Below are 19,630 nucleotides of genomic sequence, written 5' to 3' on the forward strand. Positions count from 1 at the left end.
CATTGGATGAGCACTCGGCATCATAATGAACTTCCGCTTCATGCACAACCAAGGAGGAAGGTTGTAGATGCATAGAGTCACGGGCCGTGTACTATGGCTGGAGCTCGCTCGCCAAAAGGATTCATGCCATCCGTACTTAGACCAAATCTTATGTTCCTTGCGTCGCTGCAAAATCTTTGAACTCTCCGTCGATCTTTCTCCATTGCGTTCCATCTGCGGGGTGTCTCAACTCCCCGTCCGACTTACGGTCCTCTTTGTGCCATCGCAACAACTTGGCATGCTCTTTGTTCCTGAACAGACGTTTCAACCGTGGTATTATAGGAGCATACCACATCACCTTGGCGGAACCCTCTTCCTGGGTTTCTGGCCCTCAACATCGTCACCAGTGGTCATCGCCTCCGATCTTATAACGCAATGCGAGTGCATACCGGGCATTCATTCAAATTCTCGTATTCACCGCGGTAGAGGATGCAGATCGTTGATGCATGCATGTATCTTCGTAACCTCTAAACCTAGAGGGCAGACAACCTTCTTTGCTTCGTACGTAGTGGCGGGCAACTCGTTATTCTTTGGAAACATATTCTTCAACATTTTCAGCAAGTTTTCAAATGCCGAGTCAGCTACACCTGCCCGTGCCTTCCATCTCAGCAAATCCAAGCGTGCAGCCCAGCTTTTTCGGACCATCATCGCATCCGGGGTACGGCGCCTTCCCCGTGATCCTCTAACATGCGATCCAAATTCTCCCTCTCTTTTTCAGTTTCGCAGCCGTCTCCGTGCATCAGCAATGGTCCGACCAAGATCATCAACGGGATCATCACGTGCCTCTTCTTCACCTTCCCCTTCACCTTCCCCTTCACCTTCAAGCATCCTCCATGAAAGTATCACCGAAATGAGCAAGATAGCTTTCATCGATGAAATCATCCCCTTCTTCATCTTCTTCCATTATAACCCCTCTTTCTCCATGCTTGGTCCAACAATTATAGCTTGGCATGAAACCGTGCCGAAGCAGGTGCATGTGAACATCTCTTGAGGAAGAGTAACCATTCCGATTCTTACATTTAACACATGGACAGATAACAAAACCCCCCGCTTGTTCGCATTGGCCACTACGAGGAAATCTTTCAAACCCGCACTCGAACTAGCCGGAGAGTCGGTTACCGTACATCCATTGTCGATTCATCTGCATTATTATAATATAAAATATATAATTAACCATCATGCATTTGTTAAACTAACTAGCTACAAACAATATAAATTAAACAATGAACTACACACACATGCACATTTTATCAACGACACATCAAAGGTTCAAGTTGCTAACCGCGATCGAGGAGGAAAAAATAAATGAGAAAGCTCAAGTGTGGCTCCAACACTTCATATCATGTTTGTTTCATGCTCTTGGGGCATTTCATCAAACACCTTATGTGCATAAGAGGAACCAAAAGCAAACCTAACACCCACTTGTGAAGCTTGTGAAGAGAATGGCACCAAATGGCTAAGTGTTGGCTGCTGGGTGGGTATATATAGGGGAGGGGCTTTAGTCGCGGTTGGCCTGGCCAACCGCGACTAAAGCCCCCCACGTGCACCGGCTGGCCACCGAGCGCCCAGGCCTGAGCCTTTGGTCGCGGTTCGCCTCCCGAACCGCGACTAAAGGTACCATTAGTCGCGGTTCCTGCAGCATCGCGACTTATGGGGCTCACCCGAAGCCTGTTTTTCCACCAGTGGCTGCTCACTTGCTCAGTCTCCGGAGGGACAGGGATCAGGTGACATGCATACAGCATGTCACGCTGGAACATGCACCCTCTTAGATGCCCTCCAATCTTCATCCAAAGGCCCAGAATAACCCAAGGCAAAAAGATTCCAGAAATTTAGATTGCTTCAAATTCAACGTTTTGAACAGTATAAACAGCACAGAACATTTACTTAAGAGTTTTGAACATTGCATAAAACAATATTTCTGAATAGTATGTACTACAAATAGTATACTGTGAACAGTACGTACTACAAACAGTATACTTTACCGCATAAGTTAATTTTGAAAAACATTTGTAAACAGTAAAACATGACATTTGTAAACAGTAAAACAACAGTAATTTAACAATACAAATTCAGTACCACTTGCTTGTACACTTAGGCCACAAAATAATATAGTTAACCCCATACCAGAACAGATTAGGCCACAAAACGGCCATTTCAAATTCTCCACGAAACGGCCATTTCACTTGTACACTTAGGCCACAAAATATAGTTAACCCCATACTACTATAGTTAACTATGTCCAAAATACTATCTAATAAGTTCCATGCTAGATCAGATAATGTTCATCATCAGCACCATGTACAAAATATTATGTAACAAGTTTCATGCTAGAACAGATTATCAAGGTTAGCCGTCAAGAGCTGGGTGAAGCTTGTAATATTATTGCACTCTTGAAGCACCAAATTTACTTCTTTTTTGTTGTCATACTTCTCCACTCCTACTTGAGGCTGCACACCATCTTTTTTCTTTTTTTGCACACCATCCTTCTTCTTTTGTGGCTGAGAACAAAAATTACTGTAATTAGTTCTTTCGTTATTGCTAATGAAGAAATTAGTTTACAAATGAGCAATAAGAACATATCATGTACCAATTGCAACATACCTTCTCTCCCTGTTTTGTTGGTCCTTTAGTTACTCTGTGCTTCCCCTTGAGTAACTTGTCCAACCAAGTTTTCTTTCTCCTTAAGTTCTTTGACGGAACCTTTTTTTTCTTCAGCCTTGCAGATCTAAGCATCTCATCTACTTGCTGCACATTTGGGTCAACATTCTCTTTGTCTTTACATAGTTCATTCATGGCACTAGTGGATGCATTGAGTAAATCATGTATATGGGGAGCAACAGAATCAAGTGCATTATCCAATAGAAAACAACATTGTGGAGAGTTGGCTGCTTGTTGTACTATTTTGTGAAATTTATGATACAAATCCTTGTATCGAAGTTAACTAGCAGTATAAACCTATTTCACCAACTAGCAATTTGATGCATTTTCCAAGTGCACCGCTTCCACCATTGAAATAACATCATTCAGGACGTGCAACCAGAAAAATAATCCAAAGGAAAATATAAGTAACAATAATAATTTTCTATTTGCATAGGATAGGACATGACTTTGGTAATTCGTACAGGCATACTGCTTATCGAGTATGTATTACACAAAATAACGTCATGATTAGCTGGGTGGTAAAAAAATAAACCTGAATGAAATATAAAACTCACACTGTTTTTACATTTATAAATCGTAATTAGATTTTAAAACACATAAATTTTGAAAACAATGAAACTGGTATGTTTTCATGGAACAGATTAGCAGCTAACTTCAATACGGACTGTGATATGAACTAATTTTTATCTAATTCCACTTGAATACATTAATATGGACCAGAGTTCAACTACCAATTCCATCAAATTGCTCAAAGAACAGCAGCAAAAGAATCTAAAGAAAAAATACGAGGGGAACCTGATACAGTTCCTCCGCGATGGCCCGGTTTAATGGCGGCGCGGTGCCGCCTCTCCTCCACGGCGGCGGCGCGGTGGTGAGTCTCCTCCGTGGCGGGGGAGCTCCGCGGCGGGCAGCGGCGGCGCCGGGATCGGCAGCGGCGGCGCTCGGCGGCGGGTGCGCTCGGCGGCGGCGGGATCGGCAGCGGGGCGCTCGGTCGAGCCGGGATCGGCAGCGGCGGCGCTCGGCGGCGCTCAGCGGCGGCGGGTCGGCAGCGGGGCGCTCGGCGTCCGCCGGGATCGGCAGCGGCGGTGGCGCCAAGCCCGCGTTTTTTCCCCGCTCGATTTATTCGGCCGAACTGGAACATGCGCGCCTGGGGACAGGGATGACTTTCTCTCCTTTTTGCCTTGGATCATTATTAGCCATTGGATGAGAATTGGAGGGCATCTGAGAGGGTGCATGTTCCAGCGTGACATGCTGTATGCATGTCACCTGATCCCTGTCCTCTCCGGAGACTCTTTTCCTGCCCTCGCTCTAGTATTTTTCAACCCAAATTTGAATTGTTGCCCTCTCTCTAGTATTTTGAACTCAAGTTTGAACTGGTGGTGACACGGCAGGCTATACAGATTGATTACTTCAGCATTGGGACTCAAAGAGAGAGAGAGATACTGGCAGTGCATGCGCCTTGCTAGCGCAGCACCGGCAGTGGCTCGTACTAGACGTCTAGACCTAAATCAAAATCTCTGCGCGTATAAATGAAGATTCCTAATCATTGCCTAGAGCGGTAATATACTACCAGTATTAGCCTGTTGAATACTCTGCTACTGCAGTGACATGACCGTACTGCCGCTGCACCCTCTAGTCCAGAACATCTTGGACGGAACGGAGTTCAATCTCAACTCCGCATGCTCTCTTCTATAGCTCCTACTCTTATTCTTCTGTACTAGTAGTATTTTCGACAAGGAAAATACTAGTCTAAATAAATAAATATCATGCGGTGGAGGCATGGGAGTATTTGTTCAAGATTATAGAAGTATTTGCTACCCGTATGATAATCCATTTTTTGGGTACCCAAGAAGAGATAACACACTAGTTTGGCCATCTAGTATGCGGCGGTTTGCCAGAAGAAAAACTATCTTTTCCCAGTATTGTCCCAAGAAGCTTACCATCCTGGAAAAGATAATAATGAAATATAAAAGGCCAGAAGACACATGCAATACTAGAAGCAAGTGGAGTGAGCCACCGTTCTTGGCTTTCGAGCAAGACAAACTCACCGCTCCCACCATGCCAGTTTTTTTTTTCTGGAACAGACATGGCCAGTCTTTATAAACACCTGGATCCTGGCCAGGAGCTTCTCCAACCCCTCGTGCCTTTTCTTCTCCTCCCACCGCTCGAAGCCGAGAGACAACAGACAAGAAACCCCACCAGGCCACCATGGCTGCCTCCTCCACCTCTCGCCTGAACCCCGCTGCCCCTTCATTCGTCTCCTCTTCCACGCATCTCTGCTCCCCGCCTCCTTTCGGCCTGCCCATGGGCTGCCTCCTCCCACCGCCACCGCCGCCGCCGTGCTCCCTCGTCGGCGGGATCGCTCCGATGGGTCCTTCCGTGTTCCCGACCTTGCCATGGCTGCATGTCCCCGCTCCGGCGCAGGTGTTCTGCAGCCCACCCGCATGCGTGGTACCTGTGTGTCCCAGCACGGTGCCGGCCTACTGCACACCTCCGCCGCAACCGCCCCTACCGGCGAGACGCTGCACCATCAAGGAGATTGCCGACGACGGCAGCGACGAGTCGCCCAAGGCGGAGATGGAAGGCGAACCATCCCCTCGCTCAGTCCTCACCGCTTGGAAGCCGGAGGCTGCCGCGTCGAAGCGCCAGAAGCCGGCGAAGGTGGTGCATCCGGGGCCGAAGCTGAGGGCGGCGGTTCCGCAGCTCCCACACCTGCCTCGCGGGGTCGTGGGCAGCAAACCGGCCTTCAACCCACGGAGCGGCAAGACTTCTCTCATGATCTGCAACATCCCCAACTACTTCTCGTAAGTAGTACTGCTGTAGTGCTGTGTTGTGTTCCTTTACCCGTGTGTGTTGCTTAGTAGGTGGAGACTTTGTTGTTTCGCAGGAAGCGCAGGTTGATGGAGATCCTCGACCAGCATTGCGCCGAGGAGAACGATAAGCTGGCCCAGCGCCGAAGCCGCCCCGTCTTGAGGTCGGAGTACGACTTCCTCTACCTCCCAGTCGACTTCAGGTACGTGCTACTCCCATTTTCTGGTGCAAAAGCAAGCTCATACGGATACTACTTTTCCCTATGTTGCCATGGTCGACGGCGTTTGTTCTGTCGAATGTCGATCCGAGCTGACCTAAGTTCTTGACTCATTTGGTTCGTTGGCGCAGGACAAGGTTCAACAAAGGCTACGCCTTCGTCAACATGACGACGGCGCCGGCGGCGCGCCGGCTGCACGCGTTCCTCCACGGCCACAGCTGGGCCGCCGTCGGCTCCGGGAAGGTGTGCGAGGTGGTGCACGCCAAGCTCCAGGTACCCACGCGCGCCGCTCCTCGCATCGGAACCTTAACTCCGTGCTTAAAATCCTGTGCTAATGAATATTGGTGTCTGCTGGAATTCGCAGGGTGTGGACGCGTTCGCGGCGCACTTCTCCGGCTCCATGTTCCCCTGCGGCGATGACAGGAAGGAGTTCCTGCCGGTGCGCTTCGGCCCGCCGCGAGACGGCACGCGGCCTACGGCGGAGCGCATTATCGGCACTGCAGTTCGTCCGCACAACCTGCGCTGATACGAGGCGCTGACCACGCCGATCGTTCTCCCGCCGCACGCTGTCCTCCGTCGTCGTGTCGTCTCTATCTTGCGTTCTATCCATGCTTTGCAATGCCATGGATGGATAGAACGGAAGATAAGATTCAGTAGAGGCAGGCTTACTAATCTCGTTGTCACTGGTGTCTTCTTGTTCAAATATGTGGCGTAGTTGCTAGTTCTAGCTAGCAGGAGAAAGTAGCTAGTACTAGTAGTTTGAACTTGTTGTGAAGTTATCTGGGAGTCTAGGATCATGTGTTGTGACTTGTGAGTAGCCTGGATGAACTGAAATGTGCTGTGCTAGTAGATGACTCTTTACCCACTACTCCATGTTCCGTTTCAAATTCTGGTGGATATCATAATTTCACCAGAATTCAATCTTGGTTACTATTTCGAATGGATGAAAAGCCAGTTTGAACGAGTTTAGACCAATCTGCAACTTCAAAAATATGGATAAATAACTATGACTTAATGTGAACACAGAAGAGATGATTTTATTATGACGCATGCAGCAGGGTTTTTTTCTTTACAAAATTTACTAGGTATGCCCGCTCATGCTAACTTCGTTCATGTTCGTGATAAAAAGGTTGCTTAATATTACTACTTGAATACGTGAGATATGTTCCATCTTCTGTACTTCAAAAATTTGTGTGTTTACAATGCATGATGCCATATGAGTGTTTAGTAATTAAAGAAGGTGTTTTAAAAAAAAACGTCATGTTCATTCTTATTTCAGAAAATCATTACGTTATGTCTCACAGATGAGCTATGAAGCAACACCCCGATAATTAGAAAAACAGCTTGTTCGTCATACTCACGTGATTAACACCCTGAAAAATAGGAAAAACAAGAAATCCATGCGAATCTGCTCTTCTTCTATGTTATTGCTCCTCTCCTATCTCTTCTGTTGCTGTCCACTTCTCAGTCCAATGCTTAATTCCACCTAAAACATTGGTTCTTCCTTTCTTTGTCTCTGACGATGAGCAGGGTAACCATTCCCCCCATTCCCATCATGACGGAGGAACATCCTTCCTAATAAAAGGTACTACCTTTGTTTGAAGGAATAAGATGCACACTATTTTCAAGACGAACTTTGACCATAATTAGTGTCGTTAGATTCGTATTGAAAAGAACTTTTCAATAATAATAATTTCATACAAACAAGGTTTATCTAGTTGAAGTAATTATTGGTCAAACAAAAAACACGTAAAATGAGAGCACTTTATTCCTTGAAATGGAGGTAGTAAACATAAAGATGTTAACACACACATGAACATTAGTACCTGTATCAGTTCACCATTCTGTGGGTTGAAATCAACCCCGAAAGAACAATAGGTAATAAATTGCAGTACCTTGAAGTTCCTTTGTTAGTGTTTCCAACAATCATATTGATAGAAATTGAGTTCTATCCAGCCTGAATTTTCTTCACCTTGCGTAGTGAATAACGATGAGCCCAATGGCCCATCTCTCCACACATCCAATTAGGATATTTCTTCTCTATTTCCCTCTTTTTCTTGAAGTTGGTGGTCTGGTATTCACGAGGTGGCTCTTGGGCAATGCCCACCATAATGGGCTTAGGGTTAGCGGAATCCTGCAGGTTAGCACGAGACATCGGAAACCAGACAAGTAAAGAGCGAGATTTACCCAGGTTCGAGGCCCTCGATGAGGTAATACCCTTATGTCATGCTAGTATGATCTTGATTATGAGTGAAATCGATTACAATGGGGCAACTGAAGGACTGCGTGGTGATGTTCTTGCCGACAGGCAAGATTTCTAGGGTTTGTGTATGTGTGGTTGTATGAATACGTAAGAAAGAACCTCCGGCAGGCCCTCTCCTGGCCACTATATAGATGGCCAGGTCCCGAGAGTCCTGCTCAGAGTAGGTTACATTATAGAAAAATCCTATCTATTATTTCCTTTATTTGAACGCTTCCTTGCCTTGTTCTTCAATAAAACGTCTCCTTCCATCTTTCCACTGTGCAACCGACTTATTGGACCATCCTGAGTTGCGGTTCTTCAGATGGGCCCCTTGTTGGGCTAGAGGAGGTAGGGTATTGTCAAGTACCCGATGGGTAATGCCCACATCAGGTATTCGCTTGTTCTTTCCCTTGAACGTGTGAGCATTTTCCTGTACCATACTAGTAGCAGAAATATCCCTCGGTTCCACCGGTGTATTTGTATTTTTTCATCTCCTTCTCCTTAACATCTAGAGATCCAATGATATTCTCAGCAAAGAACTCATGTCTCTGAAAATTCAGAGAAGTGGCAAAGTTCTTCCACGAAACCCACGACAAACTTGTCCGGTAGCACATACTTGATGAGCTCGAATTCCTTGCCATGATCTGAATCTGATGAGAATTTTACACTACAGATCGATTCTCAACCATTCTGTAGTCATTGAACTGCTCCATATCATACATTTCACCTCCGACATCGGTATTATAAAAATTAGCGTCTAATGCATCCCATAATTCCTTTCCGTCTCCAATGTGCACATAAGCATCAACCAACTTGTCTCCAAGCACACTTGGGACACCACTCGCAAAGAGCACATTGGACTCCTTGAACGCTTTATCCTGATGAGGAGAAAGCGGAAAGCAGCCGAAACCCATTACACACCCATAGCAGTGAGCCACATTATAGTCTTAGTCTGCAATTTCTTGAAATGAGAACTCATAAACGGGATAGGTTTGAGCGTAGCAGCAAAACAAGATGGTTAAAATTGCCTAAGCATATAAGCATTTTAGATTATTATATTATTAGGAAATTTCCGAATGACTTGAATTAACGAAAGCAACATCACACATGCACTAGCATACTTAACCATATACATTAGACTAAGCACATGCAAACGATATAAATATGGAACGAATAGTAGCACAAGATTTCAGATGAGAATCACGTACATTGCGGTCGAGAAGGTCGCTCTAGCAGCAGCATCACCATGGTCGTTGTTGATGTCGCCCATGGTGTTGACGGAAATGCCGGATTTGTCGAGGAAGTAGATGAACTGGTAAGGAAGAGCATGAGGAGCAGTCACACCGAGATGCTTCCCAAAAACCTTATTGCCTGCCTCCTGGTGTAGGATCTCAGTGGATGGGGTTTTGGAGGCCTACTCTCCCGGACGACATTGCACACAGTCGCCGAGGTGGGGAAGATGAGGATGACACAACAAAAGGAGTTGGAAACGAGAGAGAGAGAGAGAGAGAGAGAGAGAGAGAGAGAGAGAGAGAGAGAGAGAGAGAGAGAGAGAGAGAGAGAGAGAGAGAGTTGAGTGGTGAACTCTAGATGCATTTGTCTCTTGTTTCCTAGTATAGCTTGGGACAGGAGCACCGACCAAACCGCCACGCCAGGAAGCCGGGACACGCGACCATGCACAACGCACGTTGACACGTACCCAACTCAGTCTGTGCACCAAGTAAAAATTTAGGCTTCCACAAAACCAGTTTCCAACTCGAACTAGAGTCACGTAACGCGATGCCCGTGCGTGCGATGCGTGGATAGGAGGGCGCGGAGGTGGAGGAATGATCGGGGACTCCTCTTCTCACTCATTGGCAACGATTAGAACATCAACCCTTATAAACCACTCCAACTCACTCCAGACTAGCAATCTGGGACTAAACTTTAGTCCACTAAGTTGTCCACAAGCTACCACCATGATGGGCCTTGATATTTCATGAGTTGTAGGTTATATGGGTTGCTTTCCTATGCTGCATCCCATCGGCATCCAATAATCTCCCACCAGATCTCAGAGGCACATTAGATTCAATCACATTTTAATATACATGTACTTCAGTGGAGACTGTTAAGTCGAATTTCACTCCAACAAGGAGCAATGCTTAATTACAGCTGAGCAATGAACTAGTCCTTGAATTGTTAGTCTTGTGCAACAAGTTTCACTCAATGTCAGAATGGTACTAGGCTGCCATAGGTTTTCCCTCGGGGGGAGCTTATAAGTCATACCCCTTCGCCCTTTATGAGTTCACTAGAGATTCACCCAAATCTCACACACTGTAACAAGCAGTGTCACTTATATAGGTTCGTTCTTTAAAGATCGCCCTTTAGGACATCATCTTCACTCATATAGAGGCACACATTAAGACATAATCAACCTACCATATAGAGAATTGCATCTGCGGTGGAGTGGGAGCATAAAGTTTCTCTCAACTCAGTTGCTCTAGTTTGTTTTCGCATGTCCTAATTTACGGGATCTCCGATCACATAGGTTGGGTTACCCCATTGGCAACTCACCTGGGTCTCAAACCCATCTCCCTCAGTGCAAGGACTATCATGTTTCCTGATAGTCCTTTGGTGAAAGGTCTGCCACATTCTTAGCTATCATTGTGGCGGTGACCAGCGGGCCTTGGCGCACCTCCCCCGGGGTGGCACTCTTCTCTATCATTTTGGTTAGGGTTTTTCCGGTCATGTGAGTTGGTCGTGGCGGACTCATCGACGAGTGAATGGTCTTTGGTGTCCCCCTCCTCTGTCGGAGGTGGTCAGTTGATTGTCCCGGTGGAGAGTAGGATGGCGCATCCGCTGGTGAAAATCTACTTCGAATATGCTCTAGGAGGGCGATGGCAGTGTTTAGGAACCGTTCCCTTGTTGCACGTGTCGTCATTGTGGTCAGCTTCGACCTCACTCGAGTTGTTTCCAGGGAAAACCGTAGATCCTAGTATCCCGGATGAAACAATGGCGTTGCAGCTGATGTTGCTCCCCCTTTGAGAGCATTAATGTTGGGAGCATATGTCGAGCGGTGTTGTTAGGAGGCCTGCCAGGGGCAATGCGGAGCTCTACCATGAAGATGGTCCAGCTGTTGATGGAGGTGACGGCTTCTGAAGCAGGAGCCTGATGCATTTGCCAAGGGTTCTGCTACACTGATCATGTGCTCTTTCGTCGTAGGGTGACTCGATGATGCCCTCAGTGCTTTTAAGCCGATGGGGGATTTGTTTATGTTTGCGGGGAATCACCCCTGACCCCTAATGATATATTTCTTCACCAATTGCCGGGTTTGTTTGTCTTCTGGGGTGGCTTTAACTTTTTTGATATATGCCTTGAGCACATCTCTGATCAATAAAATTTAAATGAATGACATATGCATCGGTTTGATGCGGAGCCTGGAGCTGCCTTCTGAGAAAAAATAATGTTTTTTTCAGATCCGACTATGTAAGGTAAAATCATGAATTTTCACGTTCGACATGAACCAATGTTCGTTTTCTTATTAATATATTCATTCATTTGTCGGTTGAAAAAAAGTATTTAGAGCTACAATAGTGAATAGTACAAAACGACCCGGTCTCGTTTTTATTGATATACTACCTCCATCTCAAGGCTTAAGACGTTTTTTTTAGAAAGTTAAACTATGCATGTTAAGTTTAAACAAGTTTTTATCAAAATTCATTAACATGTAAAATACAGAATAAATATGATTAAATAGATAATGAAATATATTTTCATATGATATATACAAAATATCATACTTGTTGATATATATTCTTTTAAAAATTTGGTTAAACTTTACTTGGTTTGAATTTTCAAAAAATATATAAGAGCCTATCGAACCGCATCCCCCAAATCGACCCCCAAATCGACCCCCAAACGGGGTCTGATCGAGCGTTTGGGGATGCGTTTCTTCGTGCCGCGTTTGGGGGACGTCGCTTCCCAGCCGCGTCCCCCAAACGTCGCCCCAAACTTTTTTTACATTAAAATACTCTTATTTTTTCATTTTCATTTCAATAAAGAGGAGGAGCATTACAAAAACTAATATATAATATTACACAAACTAATACAGGGAATATGGTTTTCCCAAACTAACAAATAGTTTGGAACATGGCTTCTGATGACCCACAAGTATAGGGGATCGCAACACTCTTCGAGGGAAGTAAAACGCAAATTTATTGATTCGACACAAGGGGAACCAAAGAATATTTATAAGCTTTAACATATGAGTTGTCAGTTCAGCTGCACCTGGAAATAGATTTGTTCGCAACGGTTTATCAGTAGTAACAGTTTTATAGCAGTAGCGGTAGTGAAATAACACCAGTAATGAAATAAAAATAGCAGTAGCGATGATTGCCGTAGACAGCAGGATTAAAATACTGTAGGCATAGAGATGGATGAATAGGCGCATCATGGATAAGATAATTCATGTAACAAGCAAGACGTGGGCATTTGCAGGTAGCAATGATAAAAGCATCCAAGTATAAAGTAACCATAGGCGTGTGTTCCTATTTAGTCGTACGTTCTCGCAAGGAGAAACTTGCACGACATCTTTTATCCTACCAGCCCGTTTGCAGCGGGGCCTCAAGGGAATCTACTAGTAATTAAGGTACTCCTTTTAATAGAGTACCAGAACAAAGCATTAACACTCCGGTTATCCCGATTGTTGTCACTTTGGGGCATTGGCTTCCGGACAACGATATGTGTATACAACTTGCGGGTATGATAAAAAACAATAATTATCCTCATGAATCAATAACATGTTCAGATCTGAGATCATGGCACTCGGGCCCAAAGTGATAAGCATTAAGCATGAACACACTAGGCGCTGTGCACGTAACAATCTTATAGCTATTACATAAACAATCTCATCCAATCCCTAGCATCCCCTACATCCTACAGCGGGGGAATTACTCACACATGGATGGGGAAATGATGGATGGTTGATGGAGAGGTGTAGGTGATGATGACGGTGATGATCTCCTCCAAAATCCTCGTCCTAGCAGGGTGCCGGAACGGAGTTTCTGGTCTCCGGATTGGGATTTCTGGTGGCGGCGGAGCAGCGGAACTCTTTCTAGAAAAACATCGAACCCCCCTCTGTTTTTAGGGTAAGAGGCTTCATATAGTCCGGAGGAGAGGTCGAGGGGTGCCCGAGGCGGCCTCGCCACCCCTAGGCGTGGCCAGCGTTGGCCCGCGCCTAGGCCAAGTGTGGCCCCTCGTGGCCCTTCTCCATCTCGTCTTCTGGATCCGCGAGTCTTCGGGTAAAATAGGGACTTTCCGATATTTTCCGGGAGTTTTTATGAAAGTTGGATTTCTGCACAAAAATGAGACACCAAGGCAATTCAGCTGAAAATAGTGTTAGGCCATGTTAGTTGTATTCAAAACACAAAAATTAGAGGGAAAACAACAACAAAAGTGTTCGGGAAAGTAGATATGTTTTGGACGTATCAGCTTCCACAAATTAAACCATTGCAAAATAAGGAAAGCTAACTATAGTTCGCCTCGTAGATTTTGTGTTTTCACTGTCAGGAAAAGAACACTCTGAGGTACTTTCAGTCACCCAAACTGGAAAATCCAGCTAGTAATGATAGCCATGTTGGTCCTTCGCAGGGAGAACATACAGAAACCTTCATGACCATTTTCGCCGCGAAGAAAGAACACACGGCGTGTTCAATCGTCCAACTCTTCGTTGTGGTAGTGCCGGCGGCAGAACGTGTCGTTGAACACCTTCACGCCCATCTCCTCATCGTCTTGGTACGATAATGTGACAAAGCAACTAGCTTGGATGTCGTGGAAACGCGCAAACTTCTACCGGCCGGTGTGGAGGTACATCTTGCCGCGCTCGTCGAAAAGCACATCCACCGGCCACTGATACGTCTCCAACGTATCTATAATTTCTGATGTTCCATGCTTGTTTTATGACAATACCAACATGTTTTGTTCACACTTTATATCATTTTTATGCGTTTTTCGGAACTAACCTATTGACGAGATGCCACAGTGCCAGTTCCTGTTTTCTGCTGTTTTTGGTTCCAGAAAGGCTGTTCGGGCAATATTCTCGGAATTCGACGAAACGAAGACCAAACCTCTTATTTTTCCCGGAAGGCTCCAGAACACCGAAGAAGAGTCGGAGAAGGGCCAGAGGGCCACCACACCATAGGGCGGCGCGGCCTGGCCTAGGCCCGCGCCGCCTGTGGTGGGGAGCCCCAGTGCCCCCCTGCGCCGCCTCTTCGCCTATAAAATCCCTTTCGACCTAAAAACACCGTAACTCTGGACGAAACTCCAAAAAGACTCCAGGGGCGCCGCCGCCATCGCGAAACTCCAATTCGGGGGACAGAACTCTCTGTTCCGGCACCCTGCCGGGGCGGGGAATTGCCCCCGGAGCCATCTCTACCGCCGTCTCCACCGCCATCTTCACCGCCATCGCTGCCTCCATGATGAGGAGGGAGTAATTCACCCCTGGGGCCGAGGGCTCTACCGTATCTATGTGGTTAATCTCTCTCTCTGTACTCCAATACAATGATCTCGTGAATTGCTTTGCATGATTGAGATCCATATGATGAGCTTTGTATCGCTACTAGTTTATGTGCTACTCATGTGATGTTATTAAAGTAGTCTATTCCTCCTACTTGGTGTAAAGGTGACTAGTGTGTGCACCGTGTGGTTCTTGTCGTAGGCTATGATCATGATCTCTTGTAGATTGTGGAGTTAATTATCATTATGATAGTATTGATGTGATCTATTCCTCCTTCATAGTGTAATGTGGACAGTGTGTGCACTATGTTAGTTCTTGGTTTATCTTGCAATGATCTATTATGCTCTATGGTTATTTAAATATGAACATTGAATTGTGGAGCTTGTTAACTCCGGCATTGAGGGTTCGTGTAATCCTACGCAATGTGTTCATCATCCAACAAAAGAGTGTATGTAGCACATAAGAGAAAGAGTTATTTATTATGCGATCAATGTTGAGAGTGTCCACTAGTGAAAGTATGATCCCTAGGCCTTGTTTCCAAACATCGAATCTCCGTTTATCTATCGTTACGTTGCATGTTTACTCGCTGCCATATTTTATTCAGATTGCTATTACCACTCATATACATCCATACTACTTGTATTTCACTATCTCTTCGCCGAACTAGTGCACCTATACATCTGACAAGTGTATTAGGTGTGTTGGGGACACAAGAGACTTCTTGCTTTGTGGTTGCAGGGTTGCTTGAGAGGGATATCTTTGACCTCTTCCTCCCTGAGATCGATAAACCTTGGGTGATCCACTTAAGGGAAACTTGCTGCTGTTCTACAAACCTCTACTCTTGGAGGCCCAACACTGTCTACAAGAATAGAAGCTCCCGTAGACATCAAGCACTTTTCTGGCGCCGTTGTCGGGGAGGTAAGGTAAAAGGTATTCACATCCTCTGACTACTAAGCTATTTCCTAGCACTGTTGCCGGTGTGTGAGTGCTCGAAGCTATCTCCTTTAGATTCTGCAATTGCATCTTTTTGTTTCTTTTTTTTATTTTCACTAGTTAGGCATAATGGAAAACAACAAAAAATTTGGTGAGCTTTTTAATCTTTTTCCTGATTTAGAATTGTTTGATGTGAAAATTAAAAAACCTATGGAACCTTATTTGCATGCTAGTAGCGATGTTATTAGTATGAATGCAATTACTGCTAATACTATGGAGAAGTCTAAGCTTTGGGAAGCTAGTTTTTGTGATCTTTTTAGCTTCCCATCTTTAGGGGAGAAAATTTGCTCTGATAATACTTTATCTCCCATATGCGATAACTCTAATGATGCTTGTGATATTTTAAATGCACCTACTCGAAAGTATTCCATATAAAATACCTATGAAAATTATTGAATGTGTTATGGATAACCGCTATGAAGGGGATGGAACTGTGCATCCTGGAGATCATTTACTGTTTTTGCATGAATTATGTGGGTTATTCAAGTGTGCAGGTATCTCTATGGATGAAGTGAAGAAGAAATTATTCTCTATGTCGTTGTCCGGTAAAGCGGCGCATTGGCATAAACGCTGAAGGATGAGCATTCTCTTGATTGGAAGGATATTGTGCCTCTATTTTATTCTAAATTCTATCCTCCAAGTGAAATTCACAAAGACCGAAACCGAATATATAATTTCTGGCCTCATGATGGAGAGAGTATTGCCCAAGCATGGGAGAGATTGAAGTCTTTAATGCTCAAATGCCCCAATCATGAGCTTCCGGGTAATATCATCATTGATAATTTCTATGCAAGACTTTCTTTTCAAGATAAGACCTTGTCTGGATGCTACTTGTTCTGGATCATTCACGCGCAACAGAGAAGAGTTTAAAAGGGACCTTCTTGATCGGATTAAGGAGAACGCTGAAGATTGGGATAACGACAAGGGTAAAGAGTCAGGTATGAATTATGATTATGAATGCATTGAAACTTTTATGGATACCGATAAATTTCGAAATATGAGTGCTACTTATGGTCTTGACTCTCAAGTTGCTGCAAATCTTTATAAAGCCTTTGCTTCTCATTTTGAATTGCCTAAAAATAATTTTGATAAGTATCATGAACCTTTTAAAGAGGCTTGCATGAATAATGAAATTGTTGTTAATTATTGCAGTAAGCATGCTCAAACTCCTAAGAATGCTATTTCCTATAAGCATGTTAATTTTTGTGGAATACATAGACCTTGTGGAATTAATCAAATCAAAGATGAATATTGTATCCATCATGCTAATGAAAAAACTAGAAAGTGGTTTAGGGCTCTAGATGATCTTGGTAAAAAAGTTTGTGCCCTCTATCCTTTTATTTGTGAAGTTTGCCACGAAGTGGGTCATTTTAATTTTCAATGCTCCTCCAATGATAATTTGAACCCAATGAGTGCTGTAAATTTGTATTGTGATGATGAAATTACTCCTAATCAGCATGATGAACTTACTTTATTTTTGGGATGTGAAGAACTGTCGAGAAAAATCTCTTTGTTACATATGAGTGATCTTGATATTGATGATGTCCTGCATGGGTGTTTTTCTTATTGCATTCATAATAGCCATACAAATACTTACATACAAAATATTTTAGAAGATGACACCTTGCCAAAATATGATAGGACCGTGATGGCGTGTATTTCACACGTTCGTTGGGCAACCCCAAGAGGAAGGTATGATGCGCACAGCAGCAAGTTTTCCCTCAGAAAGAAACCAAGGTTTATCGAACCAGGAGGAGCCAAGAAGCACGTTGAAGGTTGATGGCGGCGGGATGTAGTGCGGCGCAACACCGGGGATTCGGCGCCAACGTGGAACCCGCACAACACAACCAAACTACTTTGCCCCAACGAAACGGTGAGGTTGTCAATCTCACCGGCTTGCTGTAACAAAGGATTAACCGTATTGTGTGGAAGATGATTGTTTGCGAGAAAACAAGTAGAACAAGTATTGCGGTAGATTGTATTTCGAGTAAAGAGAATTGGACCGGGGTCCACGAGTTCACTAGAGGTGTCTCTCCCATAAGACGAACGAGCATGTTGGGTGAACAAATTACGAGTTGGGCAATTGACAAATAAAGAGAGCATGACAATGCACATACATATCATGATGAGTATAGTGAGATTTAATTGGGCATTACGACAAAGTACATAGACCGCCATCCAACCGCATCTATGCCTAAAAGTCCACCTTCGAGTTATCATCCGAACCCCTCCAGTATTAAGTTGCAAGCAACAGCACAATTGCATTAAGTATGGTGCGTAATGTAATCAACAACTACATCCTTAGACATAGCATCAATGTTTTATCCCTAGTGGCAACAAGCACAACACAACCTTAGAACTTTCGTCACTCGTCCCGGTGTCAATGCAGGCATGAACCCACTATCGAGCATAAGTACTCCTCTTGGAGTTACAAGCATCTACTTGGCCAGAGCATCTACTAGTAACGGAGAGCATGCAAGATCATAAACAACACATAAGCATAACTTTGATAATCAACATAACAAGTATTCTCTATTCATCGGATCCCAACAAACGCAACATATAGAATTACATATAGATGATCTTGATCATGATAGGCAGCTCACAAGATCCGACAATGATAGCACAATGGGGAGAAGACAACCATCTAGCTACTGCTATGGACCCATAGTCCAGGGGTAGACTACTCACTCATCACTCCGGAGGCGACCATGGCGGCGTAGAGTCCTCCTGGAGATGAATCCCCTCTCCGGCAGGGTGCCGGAGGCGATCTCCTGGATCCCCCGAGATGGGATCGGCGGCGACGGCGTCTCGCAATGTTTTCCGTATCGTGGCTCTCGAGTATCGGGGGTTTCGTCACGGAGGCTATTTGTAGGCGGAAGGGCAAGTCGAGAGGCGGCACGGGGGGCCCACACCACGTGGCCGCGCGGCCAAGGGGGCCGCGCCGCCCTAGGGTTTGGCCACCCCGTGGCCCCTCTTCGTCTCGTCTTCGGTCTTCTCGGAAGCTTCGTGAGAAAATAGGCCTCTCGGGCTTTTATTTCGTCCAATTCCGAGAATATTTCTTTACTAGGATTTCGAAACCAAAAACAACGAGAAAACAGAATCGGCACTTCGGCATCTTGTTAATAGGTTAGTTCCAGAAAATGCACGAATATGACATAAAGTGTGCATAAAACATGTAGATAACATCAATAATGTGGCATGGAACACAAGAAATTATCGATACGCCGGAGACGTATCAGCATCCCCAAGCTTAGTTCTGCTCGTCCCGAGCAGGTAAAACGATAACAAAGATAATTTCTGGAGTGACATGCCATCATAATCTTGATCATACTATTTGTAAAGCATATGCAGTGAGTGCAGCGATCAAAACAATGGTGATGACATGAGTAAACAAGTGAATCATAAAGCAAAGACTTTTCATGAATAGCACTTCAAGACAAGCATCAATAAGTCTTGCATAAGAGTTAACTCATAAAGCAATAATTCAAAGTAAAGGTATTGAAGCAACACAAAAGAAGATTAAGTTTCAGCGGTTGCTTTCAACTTGTAACATGTATATCTCATGGATATTGTCAACATAGAGTAATATAATAAGTGCAATAAGCGAATATGTAGGAATCAATGCACAGTTCACACAAGTGTTTGCTTCTTGAGGTGGAGAGAAATAGGTGAACTGACTCAACATTGAAAGTAAAAGAATGGTCCTCTCAGAGGAAAAGCATCGATTGCTATATTTGTGCTAGAGCTTTGATTTTGAAAACATGAAACAATTTTGTCAACGGTAGTAATAAAGCATATGCATCATGTAAATTATATCTTATAAGTTGCAAGCCTCATGCATAGTGTACTAATAGTGCCCGCACCTTGTCCTAATTAGCTTGGACTACCTGGATTATCACCGCAATACATATGCTTTAACCAAGTATCACAAAGGGGTACCTCTATGCCGCTCTGTACAAAGGTCTAAGGAGAAAGCTCGCATTTGGATTTCTCGCTTTTGATTATTCTCAACTTAGACATCCATACCGGGACAACATAGACAACGGATAATGGACTCCTCTTTTAATGCTTTAAGCATTCAACAACAATTAATTCTTTTCTCATTAGAGATTTGAGGATGTTTGTCCAAAACTGAAACTTCCACCATGGAACATGGCTTTAGTTAGCGGCC

At 44.6% G+C, this 19,630-nt stretch overlaps 1 protein-coding gene and 1 long non-coding RNA gene across 2 annotated transcripts; one reads left to right on the forward strand and one right to left on the reverse strand.

The window, feature by feature from the left end:
* Positions 1-2,101: 2,101 nt before the first annotated feature.
* LOC124651287 lies at positions 2,102-2,739 on the reverse strand. The gene is made up of 2 exons (XR_006987343.1): positions 2,641-2,739; positions 2,102-2,537 (listed from the first exon to the last, which is right to left on the reverse strand). It is a non-coding gene; the product is annotated as an uncharacterized LOC124651287 (long non-coding RNA).
* Positions 2,740-4,908: 2,169 nt separating this feature from the next.
* On the forward strand, positions 4,909-6,254 carry LOC124657428 (protein MEI2-like 6). The gene is made up of 4 exons (XM_047195980.1): positions 4,909-5,504; positions 5,588-5,713; positions 5,860-6,001; positions 6,093-6,254. Exons 1-4 carry the CDS (start codon positions 4,909-4,911, stop codon positions 6,252-6,254), a joined length of 1,026 nt encoding a protein of 341 aa, XP_047051936.1.
* The last annotated feature ends 13,376 nt before the right edge of the window (positions 6,255-19,630 follow it).

This window comes from Lolium rigidum, chromosome 5 (genome assembly GCF_022539505.1).
Source record: "Lolium rigidum isolate FL_2022 chromosome 5, APGP_CSIRO_Lrig_0.1, whole genome shotgun sequence".
Classification (NCBI taxonomy): domain Eukaryota; kingdom Viridiplantae; phylum Streptophyta; class Magnoliopsida; order Poales; family Poaceae; genus Lolium; species Lolium rigidum.